This window comes from Dendrobium catenatum, unplaced genomic scaffold, assembly GCF_001605985.2.
Source record: "Dendrobium catenatum unplaced genomic scaffold, ASM160598v2 original_scaffold_211366, whole genome shotgun sequence".
Classification (NCBI taxonomy): Eukaryota; Viridiplantae; Streptophyta; class Magnoliopsida; order Asparagales; family Orchidaceae; genus Dendrobium; species Dendrobium catenatum.
In genome coordinates, this window is record NW_021529777.1 from 258,157 (window position 1) to 276,143 (window position 17,987).

The 17,987-nt window shown below is 35.5% G+C and overlaps 1 protein-coding gene across 1 annotated transcript in view; it reads left to right on the plus strand.

Annotated features, from left to right (window-relative positions):
• Nucleotides 1–17,987, plus strand: part of LOC110092606 — an 87,422-nt gene that overhangs the window by 5,321 nt on the left and 64,114 nt on the right. The window contains exons 4-6 of the mRNA XM_028692487.1: nucleotides 841–1,158; nucleotides 7,972–8,125; nucleotides 10,871–11,045. Coding sequence (XP_028548320.1) covers nucleotides 841–1,158; nucleotides 7,972–8,125; nucleotides 10,871–11,045 — 647 coding nt within the window. The remainder of the gene's footprint in view (nucleotides 1–840; nucleotides 1,159–7,971; nucleotides 8,126–10,870; nucleotides 11,046–17,987) is intronic.

Here is a 17,987-nt window from a genome sequence, read left to right on the forward strand (position 1 = left end):
TAATTCTATCTTACCTACATCAGTTGTTGCTGCAAACATTTTATCCACTGCTATGAACATGTTTCTAATGCTAATTGACTGGGGTGCTTCTCTCCGTTTGGAGTTTGGTACTTATTGGCACCCCCACCACTAGATTGGATAAAAATAAATGTGGATGCTTCTTTATTGGACTCTAATATAGCAAGCATTAGAAGTATTGTTAGAGACTGTAAAGGTAGACTGCTCCTTTCTTTCGATAAAAATATGTTGCATTGGGATATCAATCAACTTGAGTTGGATGCTATTTCTACTTTGAAAGAATTCTTAAAAGATTTGATGTTTGAGAGCAAATGTGTAATAATAGAAGGTGATAACTACAATATGATCAAATTCCTTCAAGATTCTACGATGAAATCAACATATGCGGCTAGTAATTTGATTTTAGAGAAGATGTCATTTCTCAATGACTTCAACAAGGTAAATTTTCATCATATTTCTAGAGACTGTAATAAAACAGCTGATTTGTGTGCTACCTTAGCTTTGGATAATAATTTTTGCTTTGATTCTACTTCTTTTTTCGACATTCCTTCTTCTTTGTATAGTATTTTGAAGAAGGAATATGATAGTTGCATTGTTGATTAGTTTGTAATAATTTTGATTTTTCCTTAATGCATTTTTGCAATTCTAAAAAAAAAGAAAAATAATAATAATTGGAATATGACTCGTTTAACCTAATTAACTCCATGCAAACTAGCTTGATCTGAACCCAAATAATAGTTAAGCCAATTTTAAATTCTTTGAGTCAAACCGGCTATGATTTAAACCGGAATCTGACTCGAACCCAAAAGATTAAAATTTCAGGTCGGATTATTGACCTTCGCAATCCGCGGTGTAGATCCGGAACGGACTGAGGCTATTACAGAGGCTGGTTCGCTGGCATCTTTCCCGGAGAGATATACAGAGAGCGCCGTTGTGCAGCGTAGAGCCGTGGCGATGGCATTGGTGGATGTGGCAAACGGCGAAATAGGAGGAAGAGGAAACGGCGGCGGGGTTCACGTCGTTCAAGTGAACGACTCGGAGGTTGCTGGCGAGATCTCCCCGCTTTTGGTGGATGTGCGCGACGAGCCCCCCAAGATGACTATCTTCTCCGTCTCTTATGCTAGGAAGCGACCCCCAAAGGTTTGCTTCCGATCCCGCTGCCTCGATCGTTAAATCCTAGGAATTGTGGTTGTTGATTTGTTAGAGATGTGTTAACAACTAAAGAGAGTAAATCTCGATCACGCCGTGATAAAGAAATATGATCTCTCTGATTGTCTGAGCTCCTGAAATAATGAATCCAGCAGTTGATGATCTCAAGCACTTCTCTGCACATACTGTATCCAACTCTATGGCTGGCTATCTTAAAGCGTAGGAATCATACATTTCGTCAGTCCTGCTATTTTACCATCCTGGAAGATAGCTTTGGCTGAGGTTACTTTTTATTTTTCTTCTAGAAGCATCAGAATTTATCTTACTAAAACTTGGCACCAAAATGAGCTTGAGATATCCATTTCCAACACTTACTAACAATTTGTTTTCCTTAGGCGGCAGAAGGTTTTCTGAAGAGTGCCTGCCTTTCAAGTGTTATCCTTGTTGCAGGAGTTTAGTTTAAGTTGGGGGATTAGCATACTTACCACAAAATTCTTAATATTAATATATCTAACGTATCACTCATATCTCTAAACTATATAAAAATACCATTAAAGTTAGTTTATTTAAAGTAAAAGGCACACTTTCATGATATGTTTTGTTGTAATTTAGATATTAAAGTGGTATAAGTAAATATTAAGATTAAGATGTTAGATATGTAAATACATGGTAATTTTGTGGTATGTATGTAAATCCCCCAAAATTTTTAAGTTTGTTAGTTCCATGGCATTACTATTCTAGATCATAAAAAATTCACCATTTAGTTTTTATGTCCTCATCAAGAACCAGGTTTGTGAACCATCTTTATTTGTTTTGAAGAGCAAATCTATTATGACTAATGGGTATATTCTAAAAAATTCCCATGTAACCTAAAAGTTGTATTTCTAGTGCATGAGGCTTCATTCAATGTGAGGTAAATATTCCCATGTAACCTGGAAGTTGTATTTCTAGTGCATGAGGCTTCATTCAATGTGAGGTATTAAAAAGGGGGCGATGTATATAGTCTTACCCTTGCATTGTGGAGAGGTTCTTTGCCTAAAGTTAGCCCATGTAGATGTTCTACAGATTATAGTGGAGACAATCCATCAATTGTAGAAAAGTTTGAGAAAAACCTTGCACTTCATATTGCAAAAAGCATTTACTGTAGAAGGCTAGTAATCTGCAAGGAAATTTATTAAAAAGTTCAGGAATACACATTCACCAGCAATTTTCTTTTAGAAATACATATTTTTTGTTTGTAAAGAACTTTTTCGCTAAAAACAAACAATTGTATTTCAAAAAATTGCATTGGTTTCCAAATGGTTCGTGTTTTTCTGATGTGGTGAAAGAGAGAAAGTGTAGGATTATAAATTGTCTGAACGTTTAAAGTTCTTTATCCAGGTTTTGTTATATTTGATGGAATTAATTATCTCAAGCCATCCATTTAAGAGTTCCTTTTTCAAACCTATTAGTTGCAGGCCATTATAGGCCATCATTATGAATATATCTTTGGGAAATAAAAGTTATAGGAGAATTAATTTTTTCCTTTTTTCCCTCCCCCATCTCCTTCACAAATTTTCTATGTGCATTAGTCAAAACTTTTATGTTGGTAATTTATATATACCCAAAGACTTCTTATGTGTTGTTAGATTGTGTAAGGACTTTTTTTCATTTCACCAAGAATTTGCCAACATTACTCATTGCTCATCTTGAATGATTGGATGATTGAAGCCTTAAGGATAACATTATTAATTAAAGAGTTTTTTTTTTCATATTTATTCTAGTCATATGCAATTCAGAATTTTCAAAGCATTAGGTGCAATACGATGTCGAAGTTTTTTTTTTTTTTTTTTTTTTTTTTTTTTTTTTTTTTTTTTTGCTTCAATGTGTAAAATGCAAAGAGAAGCGTACCTCTTATGAATTAGAACACTCATGGCTTGTGTGTGTGTATAGTATTAGCATTCAATAGGTTATTTAATCAACCAAACTTAAATAAAATCTATGATATGTTAAGTAACAATAATTTCTAGCTATTTATAAGCTAAAAAATCAAAGACATAACTAATTAAGTTATGAAATAATATTTAAAAATTAAGAATAATCATAAGATTGAGCAACTAGCATTAGCAACAAAAATAATTAGAAATATGTAACAAAGTGTGAACATGAGGCACTTTGAAGCATTGTTAAGTAGAAACTTGTCAGTGAGATGTTGCTAGCATTAGCAACAAAAAATAATTAGAAATATGTAAGAAAATTGGTAGGCATGGTAGCGTGACAAAAAGAACCACCAAGAAGAGAATTGCTCCAACAAAATAAAATGAAGAATCAATGAGCAATGACTCGATAACTATGAGAAATAGTGAGAAGAAGCGAACACTCATGCTTAATTATTACTGCAGTGCTAAATTGAACATTGAAATTTGAATCAAAATTTTATTATGATCTAGCGTTGACACACAACGCAACATCGCAACTTGATGATGTAGCACAACAAAAGTTTTGGTGCGAGCTTGCATTTCACAAGCAAACATTGCGTAGGGACAATGCATCACTTCACTACTAAAGAAGTTTTAATAACAACACGCTAGTCATATATTTATTTAGCTTTTATAATCCTTTTTATATTGGTAGGGTGATCTTTGCAATTGTGATGGATTTTCTTAGTTTGTTATTGAGCATCCTAGTTTATAAATGGGGGATCCTTAGGCTAAAATTATTATGTACGTTGATGATGAAATAAATTTTTTGTTATTGTTGAAGCTAAGCCCACTCTTTATCGAAGCGATAGTTCAGTTGTGCATATTTCATAAATTTGAGTCTTATTTATAGTTTACTTTCTTTACTCTAGCTTATCATTTATTTTTCTTTCCCTTTACATTATCTTGCTTCAGTTTGGTCTATCTTGTATCAAAATGGGAATTGAACAAGTTTTGAATCATTAATTCATGCAATATCATTATTCAAGTTTTATTATGGTATTTGCATTTACTTTTTTTTTCTTAATTTTTTTATGGTTTCTGCCATACACTCTTGCGCTTACTTTGTTTTCATCAAGTTTGCAAATAGACAACCCGCCTCTCCTTCTCGTGCAAATAGACCAATTTGCTTGACAAGGTATTCATGGCTTTACTTAGAGCTCGTTTAGGATCTTTAATTAATTAATTGAACAATCTTGAACAGTTCTATAAATATTCAATTGATAAATGAACAAGGTTAAATAATTTGGTGCTGAGTTCATTGATGATCATGAATAATATCATTTAAAGTTCGTGAATAAGCTTGATTAAGGCTAGATAATACGTTCTTTTAAGATTTGATAATATGGTCGTCTAAGATTCTATTATAAATTTATTTAATATTATATATGTTTATTTAATGATTTATTTTAACTATTTAAAAATTTGAATGAATATTAATTAAATAGACACATGTATGTTCAAACAATCAAAACTTGTATTACCCAAACTCATATAACCTAAACTAGAACATTAAACCAAATAAATAAAAAAATGCAAAAATTTAAAACATGAGTTTAGATCCTCAATCCTCATCGCTCCTTCAGTTCTCTGGACAACTGCACAATCCTCATCACACATGCTTTAAAGTTCTCTCCACTCGCGTTGGACATTGCCACTCCATCACTCTTCTTGGTGATCGCCTTGCTCCTAGTGAACACTTCTCTTCCCGCTCCTAGTGGCCACTTTCACTATTCCTGCTTCCACTGCTAGTTGCTCTCCTAGCTCTTGCTGGTTATTTCTAGTTGTCTTGTTCTTGCTTGCAGTCATTGGTCTCCTCCCTTAACTTTGGTTTAAGTCTTTTATCTTTTCTTAGTTGCAGAACTTCGTTGGCTAGCTAAAGAATATAAGTGAGTTATTGATGTTGGCTATTACTCAATATTATGATTTCCATCTTTAGGTTTAAACCTCCCGAATGATACTAGGATTTTAGTTCAAAGGCTCTGCGTGCTTGTTATGAAAGGTATAATTTTACCCCTTATTTCTGTGGTTCCTTATATCTTTCCTCTATGTTGAGAATGATTAATAATTTAGTTGAACCCTATAGCTAATGCTCCCTCTAGCATTCAAAATGTTAGTGCTCCAACCCGTATAGAATTGGCCTTTTAGAGAGGAGAAACACTCTTAGTGGTCTCCTTTTGCTTGTTCTTGCATTCTACTTTTGTTTCCATGACCATTATCTTTGTTTTTTTTTTCTCTACTAGATTGTTTTTGTTCATGAATACAAGCTACTTATTTATCCTCATTAAAAGACTTGTTTATTTAGAAGCTCGTTCATTCATACCTCATTTTTAAGCTATATGTGTTACTATTTTGATTAACTAATAAGCTAGTCCAAAGTGTTGATTGTTAATAGGCTTGATAAGATTCATTTGGTTTACTAATAAGTTGCTCGATAGTATGACTCATTAACTAGCTCAATTATGCTCATTTATTTGACCAAGCAAGCTGCTTGATAATAGTAATACAATTTGAATCAAACTTGATCTATGTTCCAACTAAGCTCAACGGCCAAGATTTTAATCAAACAAACCTTGTACACTATCACATATACCCGCAAAGCTTGAACAATGTATTTGCAAAGGAGCTTGACCTTGAGCTCGAGCAAGCTCTTGCTTGACTCAATTCGGTTCATTTATAGCCCTATCAGTCCACGAAGAAAATTTATTGCTTCTTAACGATGCGCTTAAATAACCTAAAATCACTGCCATTAGTTTGATGGAGTTATCCATAATTTTCTACCAAAAAAAGTCTAGCCATCCACATTCACCAAGTTTCATCTAGAAACTTGTACCAAAACTCTCAACTAGTTGCCATCTTAGTTTTTCACCGATCCTGGACCTTTCAACACCACTCCAAGAATCCTAGAAATCTATTAACGATCTCCCCAACGTCGCTAATCAAGCTAAATCAACATTATTAAAAAATACTTAATTAGTCATTAAATCATTGTGTGAATTGTTGTTGGAGAAGTCAAAAAAATTTGTGGGGCAACACTAGTTGTTGTGAATCAAATGAGAGTCAATTGTACAAGGGTCGGTTGTTGGGATGTTGGCGGTGAGCATTTGTTGGAAACGATGGCAAGAATATGAGGTGTTAGTCAATGATTTGGGGGGTGTTGGTCGAAAATTGACTTGTAGACGTCCTCAAATTTTGTGCAAAAAATTAAGCGTTACAATTACTAAATAATGAAATGAATTGGAAAGATTCCCTCTTCTTTATTCTCTCTTCTTCCTCTCCTTTTATTTTATCTCTCTCTCTCTTATTGCAGTGCCTAAGCGCTACAATACCAAACACTTGCTATTGTTCTTGTTCCATAATAATTTCTTTTTTCTCTCAAGGTCCTACTTTCTTCAATTCCTTTGTATCTAAGAAGAAATTAACCAAATCAAACACATTCAAAATATTAAGGAAGATGAAGACCAACAAGAAATTCCTCACCAAGGGTCCGTCACCCTTTTGACATCAAATTTTATTCTTCCTTCCACCTAAGTTCCCTCCCCCCCCCCCCCCCCCCCCCCCTCTCTCTCTCTCTCTCTCTCTCTTAAGCCTTATAAATGGGGATTATGAGGCTTACGTGCTTAACCAGCTTTAAGAAGCATAGATAGTGTTGGATGTGCCAAGCAGGAGCTTTGAGAATTAATGCATGCTAGTGGAAGCACCAGACCGCCACAAAGTTGTGGGCTCCCTAGTTTAATGTTTCTACCTCCCTCTGCTTGGCTAATTTCTATTGTGTATCTATATCATGGACCTTCTCTAGTATTTCCTGCACTAACATTTTTTAATTAACTCTCACTCTCCTAGTCTGGTGAAGCTGGGTGTGCCTTTTTCCCGTGTTCTAATTATTTTTTGACCACTAAATATTCTCCCCTTTTGGTATCGTCATTGGTCCAATAGGTTTGTCATCTAGTTTTAGGGATATCTGAAGTTTATTGGTGGTTTCAATTCTCAACGGGGTCTTGTAATATGTCACTTATTGCTAGCAACTTAATTTGACTTCTTTTTGAAAGTAGAAGTAATGTCATGTTGAAATTTTGCTTCTTAACACTTTTTTTTGTTCGCCACACCCTCTAGAGAGCTGCATCACTAACTACTGTTGAAGAAATCGGCTTTTGGATGTACAGATTTTCCAACATGTTACATCTGCACATTATCCAATTCATGTAGAACATGATGTTATAAAGTCCCTATGTTTTGGTAGCTTGGTACAAATGATACTATACTAAGCATTTGGAATACAAATTGTTGCTGAAGGAACTCATCTATCATCAAATAGGCTTTCCTAGATTATTGTTGATGTTTTCAGTGTGATTGAAGTACATTGGATTGATTTCTTTGAAGGATATTGGTATACATCCAAATCTTCAGGAGGAAAGATAAAATTGGTAATTGATTTGTTTGCACGTAGCAAGCCCAACAGTATAAGCTCATATGTCCACATATCAAATCTGATAATGTAGTAGTTAGTTTTTTTTTTAATTCATTAGCCGAGTAAGCCAACCCTATTAACTCCATAAATTATGTCAACCATATGTCTTGATAACTATACAACACCCATTAATTAAAAGGTGAGCATGGCATACACATAGCCAACCGACCCCTTTTTTTTAGTAGTTGCATTTATAATAGCAGATCTTAAGTTCAAAAACTGTTTTTATCATTTAATTATGAAAACTGTGGTGAATTTGTTGGTTTGAAAGCTTGCAATCATAACAAAAAGGTTATGGGGATTGCCCTTTATTCCTGTGAGTTAATAATAATGACCACTTCGTAAATTTCTTTATTATTGCATGCTTAATATCTGCAGGAAACAAATCTTGCCCTGGTTGAGGCAGAGGTGAACTTCCTAAGTCAGATTTGCATGTGGACGTGGGGTGGGTCTAAATATTCTGGTTTGTTATGCATGGCTTCCTCCTCGACCATTTACTACATCATGGAAGTTTTGTTAGATATATTTCCAGGTCAGTTTTTTCTTTAAGGCATTATGAACTCAACTTTGAAGACGCATTGCTTTGGAATGTCTCGAAATTACCTATATTCTATGATGACTTTAGTTGTCACGCACTGTTTTCTGGAATTTAAAATGCCCTGACAATAAATATTTTCTCCATAATTATTCCATGAGAAGTGCAACATTAAAATTTCTGCAAGATCAAGTCAAAAGGGCAGGAGCACAAACTAAAAATAGCTTTACTCTAATGAGTTTGGATAGGATTGGATCTTATTTTAAACAACCTCTTTCGTTCTGGGATTTAAATATGATACGTTCCTAAACTAACTTTGATGATATCCCTGAAAACTTTCCCATCTTACTCACCTGAAGTCTTTCTTAGTCTGCATTTCTCCTGTTGATCTCACAAGGGGTGTCTAAGTCTTGATGATATAGGTCTGACTGTTTGAGGGCACTAAATGCAATTCGTGCATCTAACTTGTTTAATCATCCTAGAAATTTTTTAGTATTAATATATGTATTTGGCAACAAGATTACTGGACTGTTATCTCTTTTACATTGCCATTTTCTTCATCCTTCCTTGGGATAGCGTTATGATGCGCCTCGGTATCAAAAACAACAGTGTCAAATATGAAGTCAAATACGAACAAAAGAAGATACAATGGTAATCTTTCGAGAGGAGGACCGTCACTCTCAAATCCTAGACGCCGCTAGGATCCCTTAAAAAAAGAAAAACTACAGTACTCTTAAATCAAATTCTCCCTTCAAACATAACATAAATCCTTTTACTTATAGCAAACAATAAAACAACAAATTTCAAAACAGCCCTCCCCCAATTCCTCTCAAATCAGCCCCCAAATCAGCACTCTCCAATTATGAAATATCTCCTAATTAATCTCCTCCAATTCAGCCCCCAAATCATCCCTATTTAATTAGGAAATATGTTTTAATTAACTTCCTTCAAATCAGCCCTCAAATCTTCCCTTGTTAACTAGGAAATATCTCATAATTAATCCATTTCTTAATTCCTCTTCTCTCATATGTAATGATATGTTTAATAGGCCCCACAAGGGGGGCCGAGTTGCCCTCTCCCATATCATATTATTATTATTACCTCCGTTGAGGAGGAAGGATGTGAGGGCGTGTAGTGATTGTAGGTTTCTTCCATAATCTAGGTTAGCCTGAATTTACTATGTCTGTTCCATCACAAATGCTAATTGAACTGCTTTAATTACTAAACTTCAACGAAACTTATACAAATGCATAGTAAGTCCTTGAAGTCAAGACCACATGAATTTTTTGGTCTTGTTTGTGTTTGGTCTCATCATGTTTTCAATTTTTTGTTTTCTGGTATAAATGAGTATTCCATGTAAAGAATGAGTTGTATTTGTTTGCATTCTATTCAAGCCAAGCTATGAAGATTGGTGTTAAGGCCTGTGCCAACACTTCACTGGCATGCACTGTCAGTTTGTTTCATTGTGGTATTAGAATTTGTGTCATGTACTAGTGATGCAAGCAGTTTATCAAGGAAAAGAGTGGTTAGATGATGCAAGGATAGCTGTTAATGCCTGTAACAACCATAGCTGTTTATGTTTGTACCAATACTTCACTGGCATGTGCTGCGCCACTTTGGTGCATTGTAGTTCTAGAATTTATGCCGTGTTCTAGTAATGCTATGTTTTTGGATTCTTGAATAAGTACCCATTAGATTGCAAATATACTTTCAATCACCACTTATCAGTGACCTTGGAGCTCATTTTATTGTAGTTCCCAACCACCACACACCACCAATAACCTCATTTAATTGGTCAACAAATCATATTTGAGGCTGTAATAAATATCAATGTGGAAGGGGTTTGGGGAGAGCTTAAGGATGAGGGAGAGTAAGAGATTCTTTTTATTTAGTTGAATGATTCTCCCATGTAATGAATAAGTGCATTTCCTTTGGTTGAATGCTAAGCCGATTGTCAAGGTGATTGATTCCCCATAATTTTTGGGGGAGTGAATCCTCACTTACCTCCATTTTTTTTTGTTTTTTTCATAATAATGGCATTCCTCTTCCCATCTACTTGAAATTCTACTTCATTTCTTGGCTACATTAAAATGTTTCAAACTAAGAGACGTTACAAATGCATAGTAAATAATATTCTAGAAGCTTGATCATCAGAGTTGTATGTCCTTGATGTTCATCGTTTTTTTGTTTCAACTAAAATAGTAGTTTATGGTGCAAACTCGGTAGTTTCGCCTTTGGAACTTTGAGTCCATCTTCTATCACCTTACCACAACATTTTGTGAATTTATTTATTTCGTGATTTTACTTGGTATTTTCGTGATTTTACTTGGCTTGGTTTGATATCCTAATCTGTTATTCATATCGGAAAGCATACCATATTGCATACCCTTCAGTAGAGACATATAAATGTTTATTTTACTTTTTGGACTAATTCATGGTTAATTTCTTTCCTAGTTTCTATTTTTTGTTTATCTACAATTTTGGGAGGGGAGTTCTTCCTTTGTGTCATCTATATCTTTAATTTGATCATATGGAATCAATTCCTTCATTTTGCACACTTGCAAACAAAATGTTCTTTAAGGCTAGCTTGTTTTGGTCAGATATTGCTTTGTATCATCTTATGAAATTTGATTGTTTTTTGTTATGGTTGTAAATATTAGAATAAAATTTGTTGTGCATATTTTTTATGCTTACTAATCTTTATGTTTTTTTTTTTTTTGCTTCTCTTTTTCTAATGGGCAGTTCAGACGGTTCCACTGTTTGAATCTGTATTTACAAGATGTACCGTTATCTTGATCTTGTCATTTCTGTGGCTAAGAAAGGTTGGACATCCATTATTTCCGCCAAAACATGCAAGAAATCTACTAATACTGAGATCCCTGAGTGGGTTCATCTCACTTATGAGTTTCATTTATAGGTTGGTACTAGTTTTTTTTTTCCATTCATATAATTCTCTGCTTTGATATTCTAGTTTATGCTCCTTAGTTTTTCACCATCCTTTTATCATTTTGTTTTATCAACATATCCACGTCATACTCCCTTTAAGCAAGTTATGAGGAGAGGTTCTGATTGTGCCGGCATATAAATGCTTGGTTCTTCTATCGGCATGTTAGCTTCAGTTATGAGGTAAGAGTGACACAAAAATTAAACATTATTATCCGAGTCAAAAAGCCAAGAAATTTCTGCAGTTTGTTTGCTTCTTCAGCCAATGTACTGTGTTATCACATCAGCTTTCTTAATTCTGTTTAGAGAGCGAGCATTATGATCCCCTCAATCCATTATAAAACCTACTGAAATAAAAGTAATAAGACATGGATTAAAACCTAATAAAGCCAATCCAAATAACCCTTAAATGCAAATATCTAAATAAAGCATAAAAATATTTGATCAATCACACCTTCAATGACCTTTGTTTATTATATATAATTTGACTCTTAACAAAACAAAATGGAGAAAAGCTTGATATTGTTGTTGTAATCACACCATCAATGCTAACTCCCTTGGGATATGAAGAACTCTCCTCTAGTGAGTTATGTTAAAAATACTTATCCGGAAGGCCAGGAGAAGCTCTATAGCTTGTCAAGAGTCATCCATGAGTCATCTGATGTTGGATGACCTCTCTATTGAACAAAGTAATATTCCCGTTCGAAGAACCTTATATAATCTCATCTGATAAAATTAGATCAACATCTTATATTGAGGCTAAAAGTTGGCTTTCTAATTGGAACTTGTACTGGTGTTGTGGTTACTGAAACTCTACTTTAAGAGATACCTGCTAGAAACTTTAGAGGCTCAAAAGTACCTCTATAGTCTATATGATATTAAATCCTGAATATGGAAAGTCAGATTGATATTCATGTTAGCAAGTATAATTGATAATACATTCACTTTGTCCAAACTTTGTAAGTACTTTGTGTTGGTCTGAGTCTTATCTATTTTGTTATTTTAGTAAATTTTGTTATACATTTGCATAAGGCCTTGAAAACCCTATATAATGAAAGCTTAATTTATAGAGAAAGTATGTGGCACCCTACCTGTAGGCATCCTCATAAGTCCCAATTTTTTGGGCCTTTCTCAAATATTTAGTATGTGTGCTCAACCTCAAATTTAAGGCATGATACACAATAATATTGAAGAAATTAAATTTAGATGTCAAATGCATATATAGTTTTTCCTAGACTTCTCATTGACAAGTGAACAAATAAAGTGGATAAGGTTTGTAAGCCGACAATTTCTTGAGCCCAATTCTCTTTGAATGGATAAAAAGTTTGATATAACTTATGAAATAATGATCTAGCCTTAATGTGCATATGTCCGTTCCTGATGATGTCCGTGTTGAAAATAAATCTCGAAAGAAGGAAATTTTATTACAATAAAAATGCACTCAAACTCCAAGATCAACCACTTTAGGATTACAAAAATAATTAAAAAATTAAAAAAGAAAAATACTTAAAGCAATAATTAATTGGTTTTTATTCTGAGCAGCTACCTCCCATGTTTCGCACCAAGTTGTTAAGGATGATAAATTTAATTCCAACCATAGCTCACTAAGAGCTAGTGCCATATAAGTGTATCCATATGACAACACAAATATCTCACACAAGTAAGGATGTAGCATGTTCTCTTTGACTGGATGGTTAGCGTAAATGATGGCACCATTATATTATGATTATGGCTTAAGATTGTATTTTCCCATCGGCCAAATCTCTAAGTTTGAGATATAAGTGTTGACCTCCACGGAAAAATCCTAGAAATCCTGCTCAAATTTTGCACGTCGCATACTTGTTCGAATTTGTTTGGCATTGGTGCCAACACTGTTCTCCACACAAGAGTCGTGCTCAAATCCCACGTATCCCTCTACGCACGATCCGATGCCCACGTCGCTTGTCCTGCTTCCCGCAATTCACTCCTTGATGCCTTTCTGTGCTCGTCGTTAATATCCAATCGAATGAAGCCTTCACATATTTCTTTCAACTTCATGACTCCATAGCTCCTTCGTTTCTTCCTCATCTGCACCCTTCTCCGTTTTCTCCACTCCAAACTGACGCTTCTTTCTCCCTCGATCGACCCGCACTCTAGAAATTGCAACCCTTCACTATGCCAATCCTCAAGCCCAACACACTGATGCCCACAAACCACTGTGCCAATCCCTCAACCATGCCCTATTCCTTCACTGTGCTGACGCCGACCTCAACCGTTGTCTGTGAACTCCCATTGAATCAGACGTCCGACTTGATCCCTACTTCAGGTCACACGTCAATGCCACTCTGACTGAGATTCCTCCAACCCTTCCTCAAGACGCAGTTCAAATCTTCCACAGCTACAATTTCCAATCGAATTCGAACCTTAGGACTGAACACCCGACGCCGCACGTGAGGCCCGATCTTGTCAATTTCCCTATTTGATCCAATTGCAGAGCCCTTTCTAACTCGTCGGTCGTTCGATCCTTCTCACTCAATGCTTGAACTCGTCGAGCGCACCCGCTGAGCCTCACACATGCAACAACTGATCCTTCTCACTCTCCCGTTCTCATTCTCTGCATCTTAGCTCAACCCCCTCATCACATGCAGAAGCCACTAATTGAATCACTTTGCCGATCCAAGCCCTACAGCTCGCAGATCTTCCCTTCATGTTATCCTCGAACTCCCTCGCTCAATCACACAGCTACCTGATCTCCTCAAGCATTCGATCCAGTCGCTACAATAAAAGGTTTATTTATATACTCTTATTTTTAATTTTATTATTATTATTAATTTAGTTTAATTATTATTATACTCTTCCCTTTAAAATTATGGGAGCGAGTTATGGAGCATAGGTTGCGGCGTGATACTAATGCTTCTCAAAATCAATTTGGATTCATGCCGGGTAGGTCTACTATGGAAGCCATACATTTATTGAGAGATTTAATGGAGAAATATAGAGAGAATAAGGAGGATCTACATATGATATTTATTGATTTAGAGAAAGCATATGATAAAGTTCCAAGAGAAGTGCTATGGAGAGTTCTTCAAAAGAAAGGAGTTAATAATGCTTATATTCAAATCATTAAAGATATGTATGTTGGAGCTATTACTTGTGTTCAAACACAAGGTGGTTTGACCAAGTATTTTCCTATTTCGGTTGGGTTAAATCAAGGATCAGCCTTAAGTCCATATCTTTTTGTTGTAGTCATGGATGTTCTCACTAGACATTTGCAAGAGGATGTACCTTGGTGTATGCTTTTTGCTGAAGATATTATTCTTGTTGACAAGACTAGAGAGGGAGTTGAAGGTAAACTTGAATTATGGAGGTCAACTTTAGAGTCTAAAGGTTTTCGCTTGAGTAGATCTAAAACTGAATATATGGAGTGTAATTTTAGTAGCAATAGACCTAGTGAGGGGATTGTGACTTTGGGCGATCAAGTAATTAATAAGAGTACACGTTTTAGATATCTTGTGTTTATTGTTCAGAATGATGGTGAAATTGATGGGGATATTATCAACAGAATTCAAGTTGGATGGTTGAGTGGAGGAATGCTTCGGGTTTATTGTGTGATAGAAAAGTCCCCCTCAATCTCAATGGAAAATTCTATAAGATGTTGGTGAGGACCTGCAATGCTTTATTGGTGCCGAATGTTGGCCATTAAAAGAGAAGCATAATACTAAGTTAAGTGTTGCAGAGATGAGGATGCTTAGGTGGATGAGTGGCTTGACCCTTAGAGATAGGATACGAAATGAGCATATACAGGAAAAGTTGGAGTAGCTCCAGTGGAAGATAAGATTAGAGAGAGTCGCCTTAGATGGTTTGCTCACATTAAACGGAGGCCTTCCGATGACCCGGTTAGGAAAGTTGAGGTATTATATTTGACTATGTTAAGAAAGATTAGAGGTAGACCTAAAAAGACTTGGTTAGAAAATATTAGAAATAATATTTCTTATTAGATTTAAATGAAAATTTGACTTTTAATTGAACACAATGGCAAAAAAGGATTCATGTAGCCGACCCCACCTAGTGAGACAAAGGCTTGTGGTTGTTGTTATTGTTGTTTAATTATTATTATTACTAATAATAATAATAATAATAATAATAATAATGGTAATGATACTTTATCATTATTATTACTTTTATTATTATAAAAATAAAAAAAGTGAGGAAAAGAAAAAAAGAAGAAAAAAGATAAAAAAAAAGATAAGGAAAAAGAATATATATATATATATATATATGTTCATTTTTTCTTCGTCGCCGCCCTCGGCCGACATCGCCGTCATCGTTGCCTCCTTACAAAGGTATAAATGTCACTAAACCCGCGAATCCTATCCTCGGCACTTGCAGTGCGACGAGCAACCACCTATGCACGCTTTTCTTAGCGCGGTGGGAGGAAACTCATTGTGGTGCTTAAGACGAGGCAGGTAAGCCTTGTGCATGCTTTTCCTAGTATGGCGGGGCAACACTTAAGTACCATTGTACGTGCCTCAGTGCCCGCAAGGAAAGAATTGTGCATTTTTAAACATGCCATGCACACCTTTCTTGACATAGTGGGATTAAAGACTATGGCCATGGTGTCATCCGATATTGATCATGCACATCTTTCTTGATATGGTGGGAAGGCTAAGATTCCCCGAATTTTTCCTAAATGGGGGAGACGTCAGGATGCTGCCAAAATTCTGACTAATAGGGGACCTGATTTCAACATAATTAGCAAAATGTACAATAGGGAACTAGACCCTAAACTTTAAAATGCACAATAATAACTAAAATACAAATGCCGGATGACAGTTTGGACCATTCAAATGAATATCAATGAACAAAGTGGAACTTGTGGCAGCTAGAACTTCAAGCAAATGAAACCTCCAATAACCCACGCGCAAGCAACATAGAATTCCTAATGTTCATATTAGTCAGTCTGTAGGCTTGTGAAGATAGCTTGAAGGCACCAATGGAGGGAGCTTCTAATGAATTTGTTAACCCACTAAGAACTCTTGATGAATGTGCTAACTTACCAAAAGAATGACGTGAGCGCTAAAATTGTAGAGTGACAATTCCCTACAACCGATGCCAATTGTCTTCCATATATACGCAGTAGCTACCATGAAAATTGAAAGGCAAGCAAGCAATGACAATGAGTAAATTGTGAATGTGTAAACTCCCTGCCAACATGTACAAGCAGCTTGCGACAAGCACAATAGTAAATTTGTGTGCAAGGCACTAAAGGCATGTAACAGATAAAGCAACCTCACTGCAATACTACCCTACAAACAAATGTATCATTCCCTACAAGCACTGAAGATTAATATAGGATGAACTTAGCAACTCACTTAGGAGAAGCATCCACATCCCATATGCATATTAGATACTAGAATGTCGTTGGGATGCTGAAAATTATCATGCTCTTTGTCCTATTCATGCTTCGAGGTGACTACCTTATGATGAAGTGAAGACAAAGAAATTAATAGTACATCAGTCGAGCCTTTGGACTCATCAGATTATGATACCTCACTATTGAACCTCTAAAGGATTGTAGTCCCATGAAAATTGACAGAGTATTACAGGAGAGGCTTGAGACTACTAAGGCATTAGCTCTGAAGGCATGAACAGTTATTCACCATACATTATACATTAATGTTATCGCTTCCCATGATCTGCAAACGCCATATGAAAGTATGCTACTATAACACACCATTATATCTGCAACACTCGCACAAGCGGACATAAGACGTTTACATGCCCTTAAATACAAAACTTGTGTATTTTCCAAATGATCATCACCTACAAAATTACTTATAGTTGAATATTGTAGAAACCCCCCATGCATTGAAATTCGCATTGACGTAGTTACATCATGCATATACACATTGCAAAAGATAAAACACATAATACAAAATGCATATAAAAGTATATACTTGCATGGGACCTGACGAGCATGTTGTATGCACACATGTGACCTTTGATGATGCTGCATGGGTCAAAAAATGAACCTAAGTTCGAGTTCAATCATTCTATGTGAATAGATAGGAGTCGACCCGACTTGAACTATTGAACAAATATACGATCATGACGTCGACCAAAATATTTGTTTTAATACTTTCATATTAGGCATTACAGGTCTATAAAAAAAAATTCACTAACAGAGGCATAAAACTTACAATGAACCTGATCCTCTGTCAGTAAGTACAGTGTCGACAAGGTTCAACTGAGAACATAAAATTGCCCATGAAATTTCCAATGATGGCTATGTTAACAAAAAATCTCAACTAGAGGGGACCACAAATATTTAAAATGCCTCTTAAATTCTCATTCGATATTCAAAATTTCCAATGATTTATTTAAATTTGAAATAAAACACCTAAATGCTTAAAGAAAAAAAATACACATCCACCCTTTACAACAATTTGCATAGGTGGACAAATGTGAAAATCACTTCAGCTCACAAAGAGCAAATATCTAGTCGAGAATATCACTAGAATTCATTCTCAATCCGTCTTTTGCCAGTAAGGACGTGACACATATCTTCTAACTGGTAGTTTTGCCGCCAAATGACACACAGGTAAACGATTATGATCGGGACCCTCTGACTAGCTGGTCTTACCGCCAAATGGCACCATTAAATTACGGTCATGGTCAAAGTCTGCATGTTCCCCAACGATGTTAAATCCTTGAGTAATGATTAAATAAGATATGATCGATAGGACACAAAGCCCTATGTTGGCTAAGGTAGCTTCAAATTTATCCTCTTAGATAAATATTCATACCAGTCAACATGGTACCCTTGGATGAAACAACCCATGGCTATTGACAAGGATCCTTATGTCAGGTTTGGTCGATTACCTCCTCTAACTAAGTAGACTATGGATCATAATGATCTGGGATGATGGAATTATGT